The 19,144-nt window shown below is 37.1% G+C and overlaps 1 protein-coding gene across 1 annotated transcript; it reads left to right on the forward strand.

The window, feature by feature from the left end:
• The first annotated feature begins 5,529 nt into the window (after positions 1-5,529).
• On the forward strand, positions 5,530-9,854 carry LOC129718502 (uncharacterized). The gene is made up of 2 exons (XM_055669323.1): positions 5,530-6,139; positions 7,223-9,854. Exons 1-2 carry the CDS (start codon positions 5,845-5,847, stop codon positions 7,567-7,569), a joined length of 642 nt encoding a protein of 213 aa, XP_055525298.1. The 5' UTR covers positions 5,530-5,844; the 3' UTR covers positions 7,570-9,854.
• Positions 9,855-19,144: the final 9,290 nt, after the last annotated feature.

Below are 19,144 nucleotides of genomic sequence, written 5' to 3' on the forward strand. Positions count from 1 at the left end.
GTTTACAACCAGATCTAACTGTCGAACCATTTGGACCAGAGGTTCCATATGTTTTTGAAAAATGTCTGCAACTGCTCTGAAACCGGGAGTTTTTTCTTGATATCTGAAAAAAACCTACCGCAATTTGAAAAAACAAATGCGATTCATAGGCAAAAATTTGCACACTACAGAAACTAGGAAAAAACTACACTTATCTGCAGCAGACTTTATTTGACTTTATTGGTGGGATCATCACTTTTTTACATCGACTTTCGGTAGAACACATGATTTTGAATACTTTGTTCTGAGGAACTATGAAAAAAATAGCAAGTCGGTTTGTCCCATAGCAAAAATGATCGCAAGTCGGTCCCATAGAACAAATCATCAGTTCTACAGTCAAAAATAAGCTAAGTTTTTACTTTTTACTGGTAGACTATTCTAAAAATACTTTTTCTCGTCATTTAAAACTCGAAAATTGCCTTCAGTCGCCTTTTCATGATCGTGCGCCTTTTTATGATCGTGTGGATCTCGCTGTTTCCTTCAAGGAAAAAATTCCACCAGTTGTTTCTTTCATCTATTTTTTTGTTAAAAATGCATTTCTGCCATCGCCGTTAGGTGTGTCACTGTACTGATAATTAGAGCAACCAATCAATATAAATTTAATACTACCCTCGTATTTTATCCATGTTTGGCCGTGGGTAACAATTGAGAAATGGTGGTTTATTTTTTGAAGAACGTGTTAACAGTCATACCGAATACTTCAGCACGCTTCTTAGTTTTTTTCACAACGTAGTAAAAATCTCAATGCGTAATAGAAGGGTCTTTGTTATATTGTGGCGCCAGCACTAAATTAAAGTTCGGAAGTCGGACTTCCGACTTCCGACTTCCGAACTTTCTTCCGACTTTACGAACACATAGAATAACTGCGTGTTCACGGTGTTCACACAACATGAACTGCGGGAATGATTTCAATGTATTTGTTTTTGTAAGCCGAACTGACAGCGCAGTGGCGGCTGAGATGGTTGCAGTGTTGCGAGAACAACAAAAATAAACATCGGAAGTGAGCCAGACTGCCAGTTCATCAGCGACGTTTTGATAATTTTTATTTAAATGTACAATATTGGTTTCCCTGCCTAATGCATGGAAGCTGTCCGCCGCCGTCACACAAGGACCGCTTTCAAAAAATTTTAGAGCAGGTTCCTCCACCTGAACTGATTTAGAATTTAATCATAGTATTAGATGAAGAATCAAGCGGGCAAGTTATACAACACACAGAGCCGGATTTACGATTGTGGGGGCCCGGGGCCCAGTTTACAGTGGGGGCCCCAGAATAAAACAAACCCGTTTTTTATCGTACGAGTTAAAAACATCTTTTGTTATTGAAAAGTTACCAAAAATTTGCTAGAATTTTTTCTTACGAGTTTTTTTTGCAGAGAACTTATTGACTGAATAATCAACTTTCAGCTCCTTCAGAATATTGTACTCTCAACTTAACAATGCTAAGTTTGACAGCCTTTCACTCTTCATAGTCGTACGCAACCTATTTTCAATCAGTTTAATCTTCGATAAAGACCTTTCTCCAGTTGCGTTCGAGATCATTAGGCTCAAATAAATAAATGTATGCAACTGCTTGAAATCCGGAATTTTTTTCTTGATATCTGAAAAATTAAAACCTACCGCAATTTGAAAAAAATGCGATCCGCAAGCAAAAATTTGCACACAATTTGAGAAAGACTGCGCAAACATATAGCTACGCTGGCAATAATCTACAGAAACTATAAAAAACTACACACTTCTGCAGGTCAATAAAATCTGCACACGGACTCTGAAAATTTGCATTTTGCAACGCAAATCTAGTATCCCTGATTCGGACAGGTAAACTTATTTTCGGAATCAACAGCAATGCATTAAAAAAACTTGTGGATTATTTTTTTTCCTGCTTGATCTCCCATGCGCGCTGGTTCGATTCAAATGGTGTGTTAATGTGTGTCATTCCAAGAGAATCGAAGGTTAACTCTTATGGATGTAGTTGTGATATTGGCGCTCGCGAAAAAATAACACTGAAGGAAAGTTTCAGATTAAAATGGTCTGTTCAAATTTTCTTACTGTAAATTGAACTTTTGATTGAATCTCATTTTTGATAGAGAAAAGAACTTTTTCTTGTTTTGTGGGGGCCCCAAAAATGTGGGGGCCCGGGGCCCGGGCCCCCTGGGCCCCCCCTTAAATCCGGCTCTGACAACACACATTGTGATACATGTCTCACTACAAAATCGTTTTAATGATTCTGTGGAAGCACGCGAGAAGGTGATCGGCCAGCGGCTGATTTGTTTCAAGCTATCACCGGAGTCGCTTTGCAGTAGTTTGTTTTTCATCACCAGTCGTAGGTGGCTATGGGACTGGTTTGCTATCATTCTGGCTAGGTATCGTAAAAGTAATCGCATATGGGTTCCAGCTTATGGTTTGCAACATAATTTTATCAACTTTTGGTGTTTATGAACGGTTTATAACCAGCGATGGAAGAAAATCGTTTCTAGCGATTTTTGAATACATATAAATCTCCTTTGTGATGCATTAACATCTCTGTCAGTGTGCGATATACATTTACTCTTCTCACATTTGCAAGCAGATCTATGTGTAAGACGAGTTACGAGGATTGCAAAGGAGCACCATGTATATAGTATCCCTGCTGGCGTACTCTCTTTCTCTTCCTTCGCACTATTCGCCTCTTGTCGTGACAGCTAACAACAACATCTGTATCTAAATGTGCACAGCTGAGTATATGGGGTTAGTCGCAATATGTACATATGATGAACAAAAATCATTCATGTTCATTCAGCCAATGATTGTGATTTTTGTCGAAAAGAGAATGAAAAAAAATGTGTTGTCTCCTACTCCCATAATGAGATTGTTTTGGTGGCAGGTTCAAGTTCCCAGTTGGTTTAGAGATCTTGCTTGTATAAAACGTGTGTCAGGACTCAGGATGGACAAAAAAGTAGAAAAGATTAATATATCCGAAAAAGTTCGGCAAGTTTTCGCAATAGAGGATGGCGGTTTCAGGTGCATCGCGGCGGAGAATTGCACTTACCGGCCAAAAACTATTATTATTTCGAATTGCCATCGGCATCTCCGGGAGCAGCATCCCGTTGAATTCAATATTTTGAATTTTGGAAAACGGCTTCCAGATGACGAAGTAGAAAACCTTTTGCGCCGCAAACGAATTAAACACGCTGGGCAACCGGATGAGTCCACGATAGTGCGAGTGCACCAGCGAAAAATTATTGGTGGGCTGGTTAAACTGTGTACACTCCACGATTGCCCCTTTGCAAGTATGGAGTGGGAGGGACTTCGGGATATCGTAGATCCCATCCTTGAAGCCCTGAACTTAAAAGTTAATCGGCACAGCATTGTTAAAACCATTCAACAAACAAGTGAGGCGATTGTTGAATTGATTACGGCTGAGGTGGAAGGCCAACTCCTCAGTATGAAATTCGACTGTACTTCAAAGATGAACAGAAGTGTGATGGGAGTGAGCATTCAGTTTTATAAGGATTTGAATCTCGTCAGCCGGTCTCTAGGTGAGCAGTTATCTTGTATGCTTAATAATTTCGTACCACAAATGTGATGCCGTGAAAAAGACCCAATTTCAAAATTATTATTAGTTGTTATTTTTGATTTGGCTAAAACTTTCCTTAGATGTGCCTATGGGCTTAGTATGCATTATGTAATATTAGTATTTTTTTAATTGCTACTAAGTTTTGTGAAGGGTTCATGAATGATGATCATTACTAATATTTTGAGAGCCAGAGCGGTTTGTTAGACAGGTGTGCTGTCTTCGACAAAGTTGCAGAAAATATGTTTGGAAACAAACATTTTAAAATATATTTCTCTAAGAAACAACCCAATTGTTTTTTTAAATCTAACACGATGAGCATTTTTATAAAATATGTACCAGTTAATTTTTTTTCAAAATGTTATTTTGGCTTGGCTGAAACCATGTAATGTTATTTTTTTATCTGAAGATATGGGCCTTCGAAGTTGGTGCCGCAACGACTAATGACTATAACAACTTGAGAACTTACTCAAATTCAATAAAAATTGTAAAATCAACTTCCCGAGTGAAACTCGAAGTTTTTAATACTTATTTGAAAAATTAAATATCGTGATTTTTAGTGATCCGTTTCACGAATTCTGACCCATAATCAAATCAGAGAAAAAAAAATATTTTTTTTTTTACTTTATATAAATGATTTGTTGTTTTCGAATAGATAAGAAGAATTTTATTTTTGACTCATCCCCCTAAAAGTCAAAATTACATTTCTTACAAAAATATATATCTCGTGATTGTTCCTGGTGTAATTGCAGTCAAATCTAAAGAAAAAATTTGATCAGGGTTTATTATTGATTTGCCAACTCGTTTTTATTTAATTCCTCAAACTTTTAAAAATTTAAATTATTCTTTTATTTTTAAATTTTTTTAAATTTGTTTTAATTTTTTTTTTGTATTTTTAGTATGTATTATTTTATTTGGGTATTTTTTTATTATAATTTTTTTAAATATTTTCAAAATTTTCGACTTATTTTAATTTTATTTTAATTTTTTTTCGTTTCCATCAAACGTATTTTATAGATGCCCTCTTACAACATATTGGCTCTAGATAAGTCAAATTTGAAATTAAAAAAAATATTTGTTTCTATTTATAATGTCCATGATCGGATAGTTCTCAATGTTTAGGTAATCTTTCGTAGTTTTTATAAAATAAAATGGATTTTGAAAAAATGAGCTTATTTAGATAAGTTTTAATTTCACTTTTGAATCTCTTAAAATAAATGGTTTTAGAGTGTATTTTTTTAAAGACAAAATTATTATCTACATCATTGTCGAAGACCTCACACCGTCCAAACGAACCGTTTTGGCTATAAAAATATTTGCAATGGTCGACTAAACTCTGATATGTAACATAATGGTACAACATCGACGTGTTATATTTTTAGTTCTATGTATATACAGTAAAGTCTTTTTTACACGGTATTTTTACACGGATTTATTTTACACGGTTCTTTTTTACGACGATTTTCCAAATGACGCGATTTTTTTACTTCGTTTTCTCAAATAACGCGGTTTTTTTGCACGATTTTTCGTCTTCGCGTAAAATTGTTACAGTTAGTAACAGTAACGGTAACAGACTATAGTAGGCTGTTTTTTACACAGTTTCATTTTTACACGGTTTTATTTTACATGGTTCTTTTTACGACGTTTTTCCAAATAACGCGGTTTTTTTACACGGTTTTTTTTTGCACGGTACGTAGAATCGTGTAAAAAAGAACTTTACTGTAGACTATTCTGTTTGGCGTCGTACACAAATTACGTAACGCTAAAAATCTAGATTTCAGACCCCCTCCCCCTTCTATGTAAAAAAATGTAAAAGAAACACTAAAAATCTCAATTATTTACCATTAATTCATTTCCTGGAATGAAAACTTTGTTTGACAACGTTGACCGTTTAAAATGAAAAAAAAAATAATTTTACGAATTTCTATGGGATACTGTAAGCCATTTTCACTTGGCCTCAGTATTATTTCAGTTTTGGTTTATTTTTAGGTGTCGTTGAGTTGACCGAGCGTCACACGGCTGATTACTTGAAAAGAGAATTACTAAAACTCGGCCAAACATTCCGTATCCAATCATGGCAGTGGTACTCGGCGACAATCGACAACGCCACAAATGGCATAAAAGCAGTCGATCTCATACAGGAAAAGCAAATAGACGACGTTTGTGAACAATTTTTCTGTAATAGCGACGAAGGTACAGAAGGCGAAGATGGCGGTGAAGATGGCACTGAAGACAACCTGGACGAAATCGTTGCGATGTGTATGAAGAATTTAGAAATCAACCAGATCGAGTGTGTGCGGTGTGGAGCCCATACACTCAATCTGGTTGTTGCAGATGCAACAAAAATAGCGGAAGCTGAATTGAAGGCTGTCACTAAAATAGTTAAAGCGTATCGAAAAGCGGAATACCAAACGAGCTTTAAATACTCTGGGGTTGCCATGCCCCCGATTCCAAACCAGATAAGATGGAACCACTATTTTTTGATGCTCAGGGAACTCATCAAAAATCGTGAATTTTTCGCCGGGTTGGGTGTAAAGCACCCCATGCTAGGTAAAATATATGTTTCCAATGTATTTGAGGGAGTCTCCTTATCAGTTTTCCAAACAGTGGGTTTCTCCATTATTGGTTGTTAAAAAGCGGCAGAGTATTTTTAATCATTGATATGACGATAAGTTGGAACATAAGAAAAAAAATTGTTGATTGTAAAACCACAATAAAATGGCGGATTTACACGATCTTGCATTTTACTAACAATCTTGCACAAACTCGTTCAGAAAAATTCTTTAAAAATTAATTTTGAAGAAATTTTGTAGTTTTGAACTTTTTTTGCAATAAAAGCGTTAGAAACATTAAAACAAATAACGAGATAATTTGCAAAATTTTGTTTTAAATGAAACTTTGCACATGTATTTGGCTTAGCAAACTGAGTATTTTCCACAGATAAAGAGATTTTCTTGACCCATGAGTTATTTTTCCTTAAAAAGCGTATGCATTTTGGCATAGGCTTTCCTTTCGAAGCATTCAAGGTATTGTTTTCAATCAAGATTCAGTGCTAATTATCTTTTTTTTGCGTACTCGTACTTTTTTTTTAATTCTTTTATAACACCAACGGATTCTGAGCTACAATACTTTGAACGTTTCTAAATGAATACGCCCTATCACAAAATAACTCATGGGTCTGAAAAATCTCAAAATCCTCAACACTCAGTTTGCAAAGCCAAATACGTGTGTACAGTTTCATTCAAATCTAAAATCGTCGGTTTTCGACCTTGATCATTTGGCGCGATTTTGTTTTGAACATTTTTTTAGTACTTTGGAGATTTAGTTACGTGTACTTATTGTTTGTTTTATGAATGTAATTTTGTATAAATAGCTTGAGCACTTTTAGTGTAATCATGCCGCCCATGCAGCTCGCGAAATTGCTCATAAATCCGTCATTCTGTTTCGGTTTTGCTCAAACAACTACTTTTCTCATGTTCATAATGTCATTTCTCTGTAACACTTTTTCTACCATGTACAAAAAAAGAGAAAAACCATCTCCAACTAATGAGGAAACCCCCTGAGCCACTATGCAGTTACGGATTCATAGATAACTGATTGTTAATTGATTTTCATCCTTTGATCAATTCTCAGATCTCTCTGGTAGTTGGAAGGTTGTCGACGATTATCACGAAGCCTTTGCACCGTTGTACGATGCCACAATAGCCGCACAAAAAAACGACTGCGTAATAAGCCAGTTCCACCTAGAATGGCTCAAAGCTTATGGTCGAGTAATGAAACTTGGAGACAACCGCTTCAGGACTCCCATTTTGCAATCCATGCAGAAACGACAAAAGACTCTAATGAGCAGCATGCCTTATAAAGCTGCACTCTTCATGGACCCGCGTTTGAACTTCAATGGTTCCGAGCTGTTTTTAAACCCTGAAAAGCAGAAAATTGTGGTAAATACATATCTTTTTAAAACTTCTGCTATTCGCTGAAATCATAAATAGTCGGTGTGTAGATCAACCGAAACGAGCACCAAAACAATTTTACCAAAAACAATAGTATTCTAAGTTTAACCACACCATATGCTTTATGCAAGCTGCTACATGGTTTTTTTATTATGTCATTAGGGACTATTCCAATCATTTCGATTTTGCACGAAAGATAATTTCCACACGCCCTGGTTTAAAAAATGTATTAAAAATGGTGCTTGGTTCGGTTTGGTCGCATCTCAACCAATTGTGCATTGGGCTTATAACTTTATACTGCCGGTAATCACAACTCAGTTTATTTTATTTGGGTCTTCTGTTTATATAGGACTGATTCTCGGTGACCAGTATACATAGGACAATAATGCGACTACCATGGGTAAAGGCTGACATTGTTATGATGCAGTTAACCTCCGCCAACTCAGTATTCTCAATTTTTCCGTGCTCCCTTTAGTATTGAATCAATAGGTTACATACTTTTATTTATTTTTTAGTACGTTGCAGTACGTTCTATTGTATTAGAGTTTTAATTTTTCAATAGTACAGTTGCAAACAACAAAAAAGTGCGTTTAGAAAAAATGACAATTTTTAGTTCTCTGAAATAATTTTTTGGAGGTAAGTTTTCAAGTATAGCCCTTAAGGCCGTGAACTTTCTCCCTATCGCTCAAATCTCTATTAAAGTTTGGGTAAAAGTTTTCAAGAAGTTGTACTATAGAATAGACCAACTATTTTTATTTCGATGTTTTGAATATGAAAAAATACGTAGCTCTTCAAAGAATATTAAACAAAAAATTAATTTCCAAAATCTGAGGCTAGATTAAGTTTGGTTAACCTACATATTATTTTAAGATTTCTCGTACTTAATGACCAATATTCATTAATTCATTGCGACTGTTTTTAGGAATTTCTGGAGAACTTATTCAAACGACTCGAGCAACATGAGCAACCTACAATACCGGTTGTTGCAGGAACCTCGCAAACAAATACGGACGAGTTCGACATGGACGAGTTTATTACAACGATATTTGGAGAAGAATCGAGCTCTGCCGTTGGCGTTGAGCAGACTGCTGTCTCGCAGTTAATCAGGAATATACAGTACCAAAAAAGAGTTCAAGCAACTGATCCGAATTTTAATGTCATTCACTACTGGTTTGCTAAAAAAATAGAAGAAGAGCGTATATGGCAAATCGCTCGAGTTGTGTATTCTGCAGCTTCAACACAAGCGGATATCGAGCGCGATTTTTCGCGGTATAATAACGTGTATACCCCGATGAGAAACAGACTTTCTGGAGGTAACATTGAGAACGTGCTGCGAGTCAAGCTTAACCGTGACCTTTTGCCAACTGCACTTACCAGTATACTACCAAAGGACAGTGCAACTGAATGTTCGGCCAATGCTTCTAATGCTCAACTTTCTGCTATCAACTGTACCCAGTAGCGCTATTGCCGTATTTTGGCCTAATATGTTTCATTTAAAGTGTATCGTTATCTCACAGAAATACTCCCAAGCTCGCTCACATACATACACACACACACATACACACACACATACACACACAGACATCGATATGCACACATACACACACCTCGATACACACACATACACACGTACGCACACACATACACATGTACGCACACACACACACACACGAACGCACACACACACACACACACACACACACACACACACACACACACACACACACACACACACACACGCACACACACGTACAGGCACACATACACGCACAGGCACACATACACGCACAGGCACACACACACGCACAGGCACACACACACGCACAGGCACAAACACACACATTTTTTTAATAAAATTGTTATTTGTTCATTGAATTCAAAACAAACAAAATTAACTTTCGTTTTTTACGATGAGGAATCCATTCATTTAATCGGTGTAAAGTCAAATCGAAGTGATATAATTAGCATTTGGAGGAAAACGAATTTTTGAGCTGGTTAGCGAAACTGTTAGCGTCGCTTGGCCTACGAAACGCTAATCGCTAATTCGCTAATTTTGTAGAGAAGCGACAATAGAAATATTCAGAAAAACTGTGAATTGCTGATGGCGTATGTAAAATTTTCAGATTAGCGGCTTAGCGATTAGCGTCGCTAAATTTTCAGTTAGCGGTACCCACCACTGGTAATCATACTTGACTTATCATGAACGAACAACATTTATCGTTACAATCCAACCAATTTATCCGAAACAAGGTCATTAGAAAAGCAGCACATCTTTTTCATTCAAAAATGGTATATGTGAAAGTAAATGCAGTATGGGTTCGATTTTAAAATTACAGCAAATCTAGATGAGTAAAACAGTTAAACAATCGGACCTATACTGTACTTACTTGTACCAAGTACTCACTACTCATTCAGATATTGAGAATTATTCTCTATTCTTGATTACAATTTGAATATTTCCAAAAGAAAAACAGAGGTGTATTTTAAACTACACTAAGGTCGTTTTTTAAGCGTTTTTTTTTACGCGGATTCTGGAATTCACGCGGTTTTTTTACGCGGATTTCGGTTTTCCTTCACTTGGAATGCAGAATTAACGCAAGTTTTTTTTACGCGGATTCCGGAATTTACGCGTTTTTTTACGCGGCACGTATCCACCGCGTAAAAAGCGACTTTAGTGTATATAGTACTGGAACTTATTGAATAATCATTGTGGTAGTGCTTTTCAACAGGGGAATTGTGCCATTCAATGCCATTCGTGACCGATTCAACGTCGGATACCGTGCTGGATCGAAATCCGTACACCTAAGCATATGTTGACTTATAGGTCTACTTATATTTTATTGCTATTTTTAAGCAAAATGATTAAAATCACTCTGAAACTCGAAAAAATCATGTTTAAATAGAGCATGTTTTGAATCGAAATCCGTACACAGTTTTTTGTCTGAATCAAAACCCGTACACTTTTGAATCGAAATCCGCACACACGCGATATAGACTGGATCAAAGTCCTTACAGTAATGAATAGAAGTACAAAAATGAACATCTTTCATTTATAATTTATCTTGAAATTTACGAATAAATATATTTTGGGGATCAGTTGGTTTCTAAAGTTTCACACGGTTTTTTAATTTTTTATGTTAGCTGAAATAGTGCAATTTTCGTAGCGTTTCGTTGCGGCACCCCTTATTGTAGTAACCGGAACGCCGGAACCTCTCGAAGCTTCCCGGTACGACTTTCTTTTGCGCACCTCAGTCACAGCTCCTTGAAATTGTTTGCCGTATATTTCTACTCGTTTTCTTCCATAATATGCTGAAAACAAGAAGAAAGTTCAACAATATATGCATGATACACACGCTGTGCGGATTTCGTTTCAAGCAATTAACAAGGATCAAAATCCGCACGGCACAGTTTTTGTTGAATAAATACAGTTTTCACTATTTACCAGACAATATACAGCTCGAAAATGACAAAGACTTACCTTTTCCATCATTTCCATCCCATCAATCGAAAAGATTCACAGAGTAAAACACTTATATCCCACTTGAAAAACGTTTTTATCTGAAGAACGTTTCCTTAGTAAATTCTCTAACGATACAACGAAATGACAACTGAAACCGATTCACGATTGATTTTTCATTTTTAATATTTTTATTTCATGACCTACTAGAGCATAGTTTAATTTAACAGAAGGCCGGCAGCTCAATGGACATGTACATGTAACTATCATATGAATTTTCATTTTTATAATGCTTGAAACTGAAGAAAAACATCAAGGTGTACGAATTTTGATACTGTACGGGTTTCGATCCAGCATGGTATCACGGAAATCAGAAAAGTCTTCGAAGTGTTTTCGCAGCGTGTGGTTGCGTGATTAGGTGGAACAATGAAACGAACGAATTTTTCGAGAGCTAGAAGATGAATTGCCGCTATTATATCAAAACTTCTAGCGCGTGAATATAGTTAATTTAGTACACCCTTTTGGCAAACAGGATTCATATAAAAATTTTGATTTATAAGAGGGAATGTCCTTTCGCCATTCGGTGATTCTTTGTAAAAAATGGTCAATCCGAAAGGAAACGATAAAAAAATAAAATATTACACGTACCCTGGAACTTACTATTGCTAGAAAAGCATTATTGTTATGTTTACTAAAAATCTTAGTTCAATACGACTAAAAAGAAATTTGTTTCAGGAGATAGGTTCAAGCATTTGAATGTCTACTCATTAGCACGCGAAGATGACTATTGCGTTTATTTCGCGTCCACGACCCACGATCAACCATGCAAATTATGCCAACCTTGCGTTTTTTTTTTTAATTTTTTTATATCAGGTAGCCATCTCCTCTCTCTCCCCTCTTAGCACTACCTCTCAAATTAATATGAGGAAAATGTTCCATTCACCAAACCATAACAAAACAAGAGGCAGATAAATTCTTCGACATAACCGCAAGCTTATCGTAATTCGATCAATTGAATAATAGCAAAGTTTGGTACCTATTCGTATTTGTATTACCTGCTGGAGCAGCCTTCTTTTTAGATGAATAAAAAAAAATATCCTATTACGTTTAAGACTACTCCAGCAGTTTTTCATTAATTGGTGTAGCAAACCTGCTGAAAACAATCGTTGCCCAAGTAGTCCGATAGCCTGAAATAACTCTCCCTCCCGCCGCAACCGCACGGTCCGCACCACATCATTGCTACTGCATCACTGTGATGCGAAGGGGACAAGTCAAGTTTATTATTCTTTCTCTTTCGCTATCGTTTTTCCTCGTGCTACGAGCCACGTACGGAAAAAAAACACAACGAGTTGCGCGGATCATTCTCTTCTAAGAGCTGTATATAGTCTTGTTATGTATTTATTATTTCGGAGTGGGCAATGCATCAACATTTTGTTACGTACTGAGAGGATTCAAGTTTATTCATTACTTGAACAGATCGCAATCTGTACAGTTTGGGACAAAACGACAATCGGATCATAATCGTTTCGTTTCCATCGCTGTTTATAACGCTAAAGTATTTAGTTGACATTGCAGTAACAATTTCTGTTGATAGTCTTGTTTAAAACAGCACAAGAGTGCAATATTTCTCCCAAAGCGTTACGATTTTTAATTGCTGTTTTCTCATCAGCACGAAAACGCAAATGGGACGGACTTGCTATGAGCGGCAGTGCTGGTTAATAAAATATGCACACGGAATCTGAAAATCTGTATTTAGCAAAGCACATCTGGTATCCCTGATTCGGACATGTAAGTAACAGCAATGCATTAAAAAAATTGTTGGTTATTTTCTTTCTCTGCTTAAACTACCATGCGTGCTGGGTCGATTCGAATGGTGTGTTAATATGTCATTCCGAAAGAATCCAAGGTGAACTCTTATGGATGTAATTGTGATATTGGTGCTCGCAAAAAAAATAACACTGTAGAAAAGTTTCATATTGAAATGGTCTGTTCGAATTTTCTTGCTATAAATAGAACTTTTGATTGAATTTCATTTTTGATAGAGAAAAAAACTTTTTCTGGATTTGTGGGGGCCTCAAAAAAGTGCCATCGGTGTTTCACAATAGTGCTACCGGCAGGTTTGCATTTGAAATGGCCATTTTCCGACAATTCTAGTTCTTGTGTTGTTTCTGGTGGAATTTCCTGCCATTTCCCACTTTTGCAGCTATCAAGTATTCCATAACAGCCGTGTGCATGGACGAGTGCCCTAGCACCTACACGCACAGCACAGTCTGCCAGGAATATATTCCAAACCTCTCTGGAAGCTTTCGAAGGTGACCACATATTTCTTACGAATGAACAAATAGCTCAAATACTTGCTCAACAGTCAGAGAGTGTTCATAACTTCAATTTGAATGTAATGAGTCCTATTGAAAATAATGTATTACAAAAGTATGATCAGATCACCACTCAAGAATTTCTTCCTAAAAAGAAACTAGAAACAAACTTGTATGAAATACGAACTATTATCAAGATCTTGAAAAACATGAAAGCACCAGGAGATAATAGGTTTTTTGTGTCCTCCTCAAAAGTGTTTCCGAAAGCTCTTTAAATTTCTTGGTGATAATTTTTAACAGATGCTTTAAATTAGCATATTTTCCCTCAAAACGGAAAAATGCCAAAGTCACTCCTATTTTAAAACCTGAAAAAAATCCAGCTGAAGCATTAAATTATCGTCCAATTAGTTTACTTTCTTCTATAAGCAAACTTTTTGTAAGAATGATTCTTAATAGAATGATGACACATATCAATGAAAATTCAATTTTCACAAATGAGCAGTTTGGATTTCGCCATGGGCATTCGACTGCTCATCAGTTACTTAGCGTAACTAATCTGTAACTAATATGATTCGTACTAATAAATGTGAAAATTATTCCACTGGAGCTGCTCTTCTAGACATAGAAAAAGCATTCGACAGTGTTTGGCATAAAGGTTCAATAGCTAAAATGTCCAATTTCCGTTTTCCTCTTTACATCACAAAAATGATACAAAGTTACTTGACTAACCGAGTGCAGGTTAACTATATGAATAGTAAAGCTGATAGATTGCCTGTTAGAGCTGGTGTACCTCAAGAAAGTATCTTGGGCCCAGTCTTATATAATATTTTTACTTCTGATCTTCCTGATTTACCACCAGGATGTGAGAAATCTCTGTTTTGTGACGATACAAGCATTTAAAAGGAAAAAGCTAGGCTGCAAAGAAGTCTAGATATATTTTCTTCATATTTGCAGAAATGGAAGATTTCTCCTAATGTGTGTGTGTGTGTGGAACCTTTATAGATCCCACTGTCTGGCAGTGATGTAGTGAAAAAAAGACAGTTGCAATTATCTTTAATTTTTGCAACTATCTTTGTTTCGGGATCTAGAAGGTGTTAGCTCTACCGACCTTCCAAAGACCCTTTACAGAATGACTGAGTACTTGCAGTACATTTTGGAGTAATTATCCAATCGGTAAGCCCCGCCTCAAAATAACATTAGAATCTTGCAGATTTTATAATTATTTTCAGACTTTCAATTCGTTTGATACATTTGTATCAAAAAAATTGACCCGTATATAATAGCATGTTATATTTATTGACAAAAGGATGAAGAAATTCAACTGCCGTACTGCACAAATATTAAACACAATCATAGCGAAATGCTAAGCTTAAAAAGAACGCTCTCACCATTTAAAATCGATCCACATCCTATTCGTTGATGCCCATCTGTCAAGTATCATTCAGCAGAAAAAAATCGTTGGACATTCAGTATCCTTGGCTTCTGTTGCGAAAATCTCTCTGCAGAATTTTTTTGGTTCATGCTCACATGTTTTCTTCCTCAGTTTCAAGAGACACCACTTCAGTCCTAGCCTCATCTTCATGAACCGACCTGCATTTTAACACTTAAACACCTTTACCAAAAACAATAAAGAAAATATCCAGCGAGAAAACTGTGACGCAGGAGAAAAATCACGTCCGTTCGCGTTCGTCGTTTACTTCCAGGCCAAAACAGAAAATGATCCCAAATAAAGCTCAGAATCGCCAAAAACCCCTTCTTAAGGCCAGAAAAGGCCAAAAAAGAAAATGATCCCAAATTGAGCACAGAATCGTCAAAAACCCCTTCTAAAGGCCAGAAAAGGCCAAAATAGAATATGATCCCAAATTGAGCTCAGAATGGCCGAAAACCCCTTCTTAAGGCCAGAAAAGGCCAAAATATAAAATGATCCCAAATTAAGCTCAGAATCGACGAAACCTCTTTTAAAGGCCAGAAAAGGCCAAAATAGAAAATGGTCCCAAATTGAGCTCAGAATGGCCGAAAACCTCTTTTAAAGGCCAGAAAAGGCCAAAATAGAAAATGATCCCAAATTGAACACAGAATCGTCAAAAACCCCTTCTAAAGGCCAGAAAAGGCCAAAATAGAAAATGATCCCAAATTGAGCACAGAATCGCCAAAAACCCCTTCTTAAGGCCAGAAAAGGCCAAAATAGAAAATGGTCCCAAATTGAGCTCAGAATGGCCGAAAACCTCTTTTAAAGGCCAGAAAAGGCCAAAATAGAAAATGATCCCAAATTGAGCACAGAATCGTCAAAAACCCCTTCTTAAGGCCAGAAAAGGCCAAAATAGAAAATGATCCCAAATTGAGCTCAAAATGGCCGAAAACCCCTTATTAAGGCCAGAAAAGGCCAAAATAGAAAATGATCCCAAATTAGGCTCAGAATCGACGAAAACCTCTTTTAAAGGCCAGAAAAGGCCAAAATAGAAAATGATCCCAAATTAAGCTCAGAATGGCCAAAAACCCCTTCTAAAGGCCAAAATAGAAAATGATCCCAAATTAAGCTCAGAATGGCCGAAAACCCCTTTTAAAGGCCAGAAAAGGCCAAAATAGAAAATGATCCCAAATTGAGCACAGAATCGTCAAAAACCCCTTCTAAAGGCCAGAAAAGGCCACAATAGAAAATGATCCCAAATTGAGCACAGAATCGCCAAAAACCCCTTCTTAAGGCCAGAAAAGGCCAAAATAGAAAATGGTCCCAAATTGAGCTCAGAATGGCCGAAAACCTCTTTTAAAGGCCAGAAAAGGCCAAAATAGAAAATGATCCCAAATTGAGCACAGAATCGTCAAAAACCCCTTCTTAAGGCCAGAAAAGGCCAAAATAGAAAATGATCCCAAATTGAGCTCTAAATGGCCGAAAACCCCTTATTAAGGCCAGAAAAGGCCAAAATAGAAAATGATCCCAAATTAGGCTCAGAATCGACGAAAACTTCTTTTAAAGGCCAGAAAAGGCCAAAATAGAAAATGATCCCAAATTAAGCTCAGAATGGCCAAAAACCCCTTCTAAAGGCCAAAATAGAAAATGATCCCAAATTAAGCTCAGAATGGCCGAAAACCCCTTTTAAAGGCCAGAAAAGGCCAAAATAGAAAATGATCCCAAATTGAGCACAGAATCGTCAAAAACCCCTTCTAAAGGCCAGAAAAGGCCAAAATAGAAAATGATCCCAAATTGAGCACAGAATCGCCAAAAACCCCTTCTTAAGGCCAGAAAAGGCCAAAATAGAAAATGGTCCCAAATTGAGCTCAGAATGGCCGAAAACCTCTTTTAAAGGCCAGAAAAGGCCAAAATAGAAAATGATCCCAAATTAAGCTCCGAATCGACGAAAACCTCTTTTAAAGGCCAGAAAAGGCCAAAATAGAAAATGATCCCAAATTGAGCACAGAATCGTCAAAAACCCCTTCTTAAGGCCAGAAAAGGCCAAAATAGAAAATGATCCCAAATTGAGCTCAAAATGGCCGAAAACCCCTTATTAAGGCCAGAAAAGGCCAAAATAGAAAATGATCCCAAATTAGGCTCAGAATCGACGAGAACCTCTTTTAAAGGCCAGAAAGGCCAAAATAGAAAATGATCCCAAATTAAGCTCAGAATGGCCAAAAACCCCTTCTAAAGGCCAGAAAAGGCCAAAATAGAAAATGATCCCAAATTAAGCTCAGAATGGCCGAAAACCCCTTTTAAAGGCCAGAAAAGACCAATATAGAAAATGGTCCCAAATTGAGCTCAGAATGGCCGAAAACCTCTTTTAAAGGCCAGAAAAGGCCAAAATAGAAAATGATCCCAAATTGATCACAGAATCGCCAAAAACCCCTTTTTAAGGCCAGAAAAGGCCAAAATAGAATATGGTCCCAAATTGAGCTCAGAATGGCCGAAAACCTCTGTTAAAGGCCAGAAAAGGCCAAAATAGAAAATGATCCCAAATTAAGCTCAGAATCGACGAAAACCTCTTTTAAAGGCCACAAAAGGCCAAAATAGAAAATGATCCCAAATTGATCATAGAATCGCCAAAAACCCCTTCTTAAGGCCACAAAAGGCTAGGAAAGAAAATGATCCCAAATTGAGCTCAGAATGGCCGAAAACCTCTTTTAAAGGCCAGAAAAGGTCAAAATAGAAAATGATCCCAAATTGAGCACAGAATCGCCAAAAACTCCTTCTTAAGGCCAGAAAAGGCCAATATAGAAAATTATCCCGAATTGAGCTCAGAATCGACGAAAACCTCTTTTAAAGGCCAGAAAAGGCCAAAATAGAAAATGATCCCAAATTGAGCTCAGAATCGACGAAAACCTCTTTCAAAGGCCAGAAAAGGCCAAAATTGAAAATGATCCCAAATTGAGCACAGAATCGCCAAAAACCCCTTCTTAAGGCCAGAAAAGGCCAATATAGAAAATGGTCCCAAATTGAGCTCAGAATGGCCGAAAACCTCTTTTAAAGGCCAGAAAAGGCCAAAATAGAAAATGATCCCAAATTAAGCTCAGAATCGACGAAAACCTCTTTTAAAGGCCAGAAAAGGCCAAAATAGAAAATGATCCCAAATTGAGCTCAGAATGGCCGATAACCCCTTCTTAAGGCCAGAAAAGGCCAAAATAGAAAATGGTCCCAAATTGAGCTCAGAATGGCCGAAAACCTCTTTTAAAGGCCAGAAAAGGCCAAAATAGAAAATGATCCCAAATTGATCACAGAATCGCCAAAAACCCCTTTTTAAGGCCAGAAAAGGCCAAAATAGAATATGATGTCAAATTGAGCTCAGAATGGCCGAAAACCTCTGTTAAAGGCCAGAAAAGGCCAAAATAGAAAATGATCCCAAATTAGGCTCAGAATCGACGAAAACCTCTTTTAAAGGCCAGAAAAGGCCAAAATAGAAAATGATCCCAAATTGAGCACAGAATCGTCAAAAACCCCTTCTTAAGGCCAGAAAAGGCCAAAATAGAAAATGATCCCAAATTGAGCTCAAAATGGCCGAAAACCCCTTATTAAGGCCAGAAAAGGCCAAAATAGAAAATGATCCCAAATTAGGCTCAGAATGGACGAAAACCTCTTTTAAAGGCCAGAAAAGGCCAAAATAGAAAATGATCCCAAATTGAGCTCAGAATGGCCGATAACCCCTTCTTAAGGCCAGAAAAGGCCTAAATAGAAAATGGTCCCAAATTGAGCTCAGAATGGCCGAAAACCTCTTTTAAAGGCCAGAAAAGGCCAAAATAGAAAATGATCCCAAATTAAGCACAGAATCGCCAAAAACCCCTTCTAAAGGCCACAAAAGGCCAGGAAAGAAAATGATCCCAAATTGAGCACAGAATCGCCAAAAACCCATTCTCAAGGCCAGAAAAGGCCAAAATAGAAAATGATCCCAAATTAAGCTCAGAATGGCCAAAAACCCCTTTTAAAGGCCAGAAAAGGTCAAAATAGAGAATGATCCCAAATTGAGCACAGAATCGCCAAAAACCCCTTCTACAGGCCAGAAGAGGCCAAAATAGAATATGATCCCAAATTGAGCTCAGAATCGACGAAAACCTCTTTCAAAGGCCAGAAAAGGCCAAAATTGAAAATGATCTCAAATTACGCTCAGAATCGCCAAAAACCCCTTCTTAAGGCCAGAAAAGGCCAAAATAGAAAATGATCCCAAATTGCGCTCAGAATGGCCGAAAACCTCTTTTAAAGGCCAGCAAAGGCCAAAATAGAAAATGGTCCCAAATTGAGCTCAGAATCGCCAAAAACCCCTTCTAAAGGCCAGAAAAGGCCGAAATAGAAAATGATCCCAAATTGAGCTCAGAATCGACGAAAACCTCTTTTAAAGGCCAGAAAAGG

This window comes from Wyeomyia smithii, chromosome 1 (assembly GCF_029784165.1).
Source record: "Wyeomyia smithii strain HCP4-BCI-WySm-NY-G18 chromosome 1, ASM2978416v1, whole genome shotgun sequence".
Classification (NCBI taxonomy): Eukaryota; Metazoa; Arthropoda; class Insecta; order Diptera; family Culicidae; genus Wyeomyia; species Wyeomyia smithii.

Bases quoted from the DNA above. Each gene is read 5' to 3' on its own strand.
- LOC129718502 (XM_055669323.1), top strand. From the start codon at position 5,845: ATGTGTATGAAGAATTTAGAAATCAACCAGATCGAGTGTGTGCGGTGT. The intron at 6,140-7,222 runs GTAAAATATATG...ATCAATTCTCAG, and splicing joins TGTAAAGCACCCCATGCTAG to ATCTCTCTGGTAGTTGGAAG.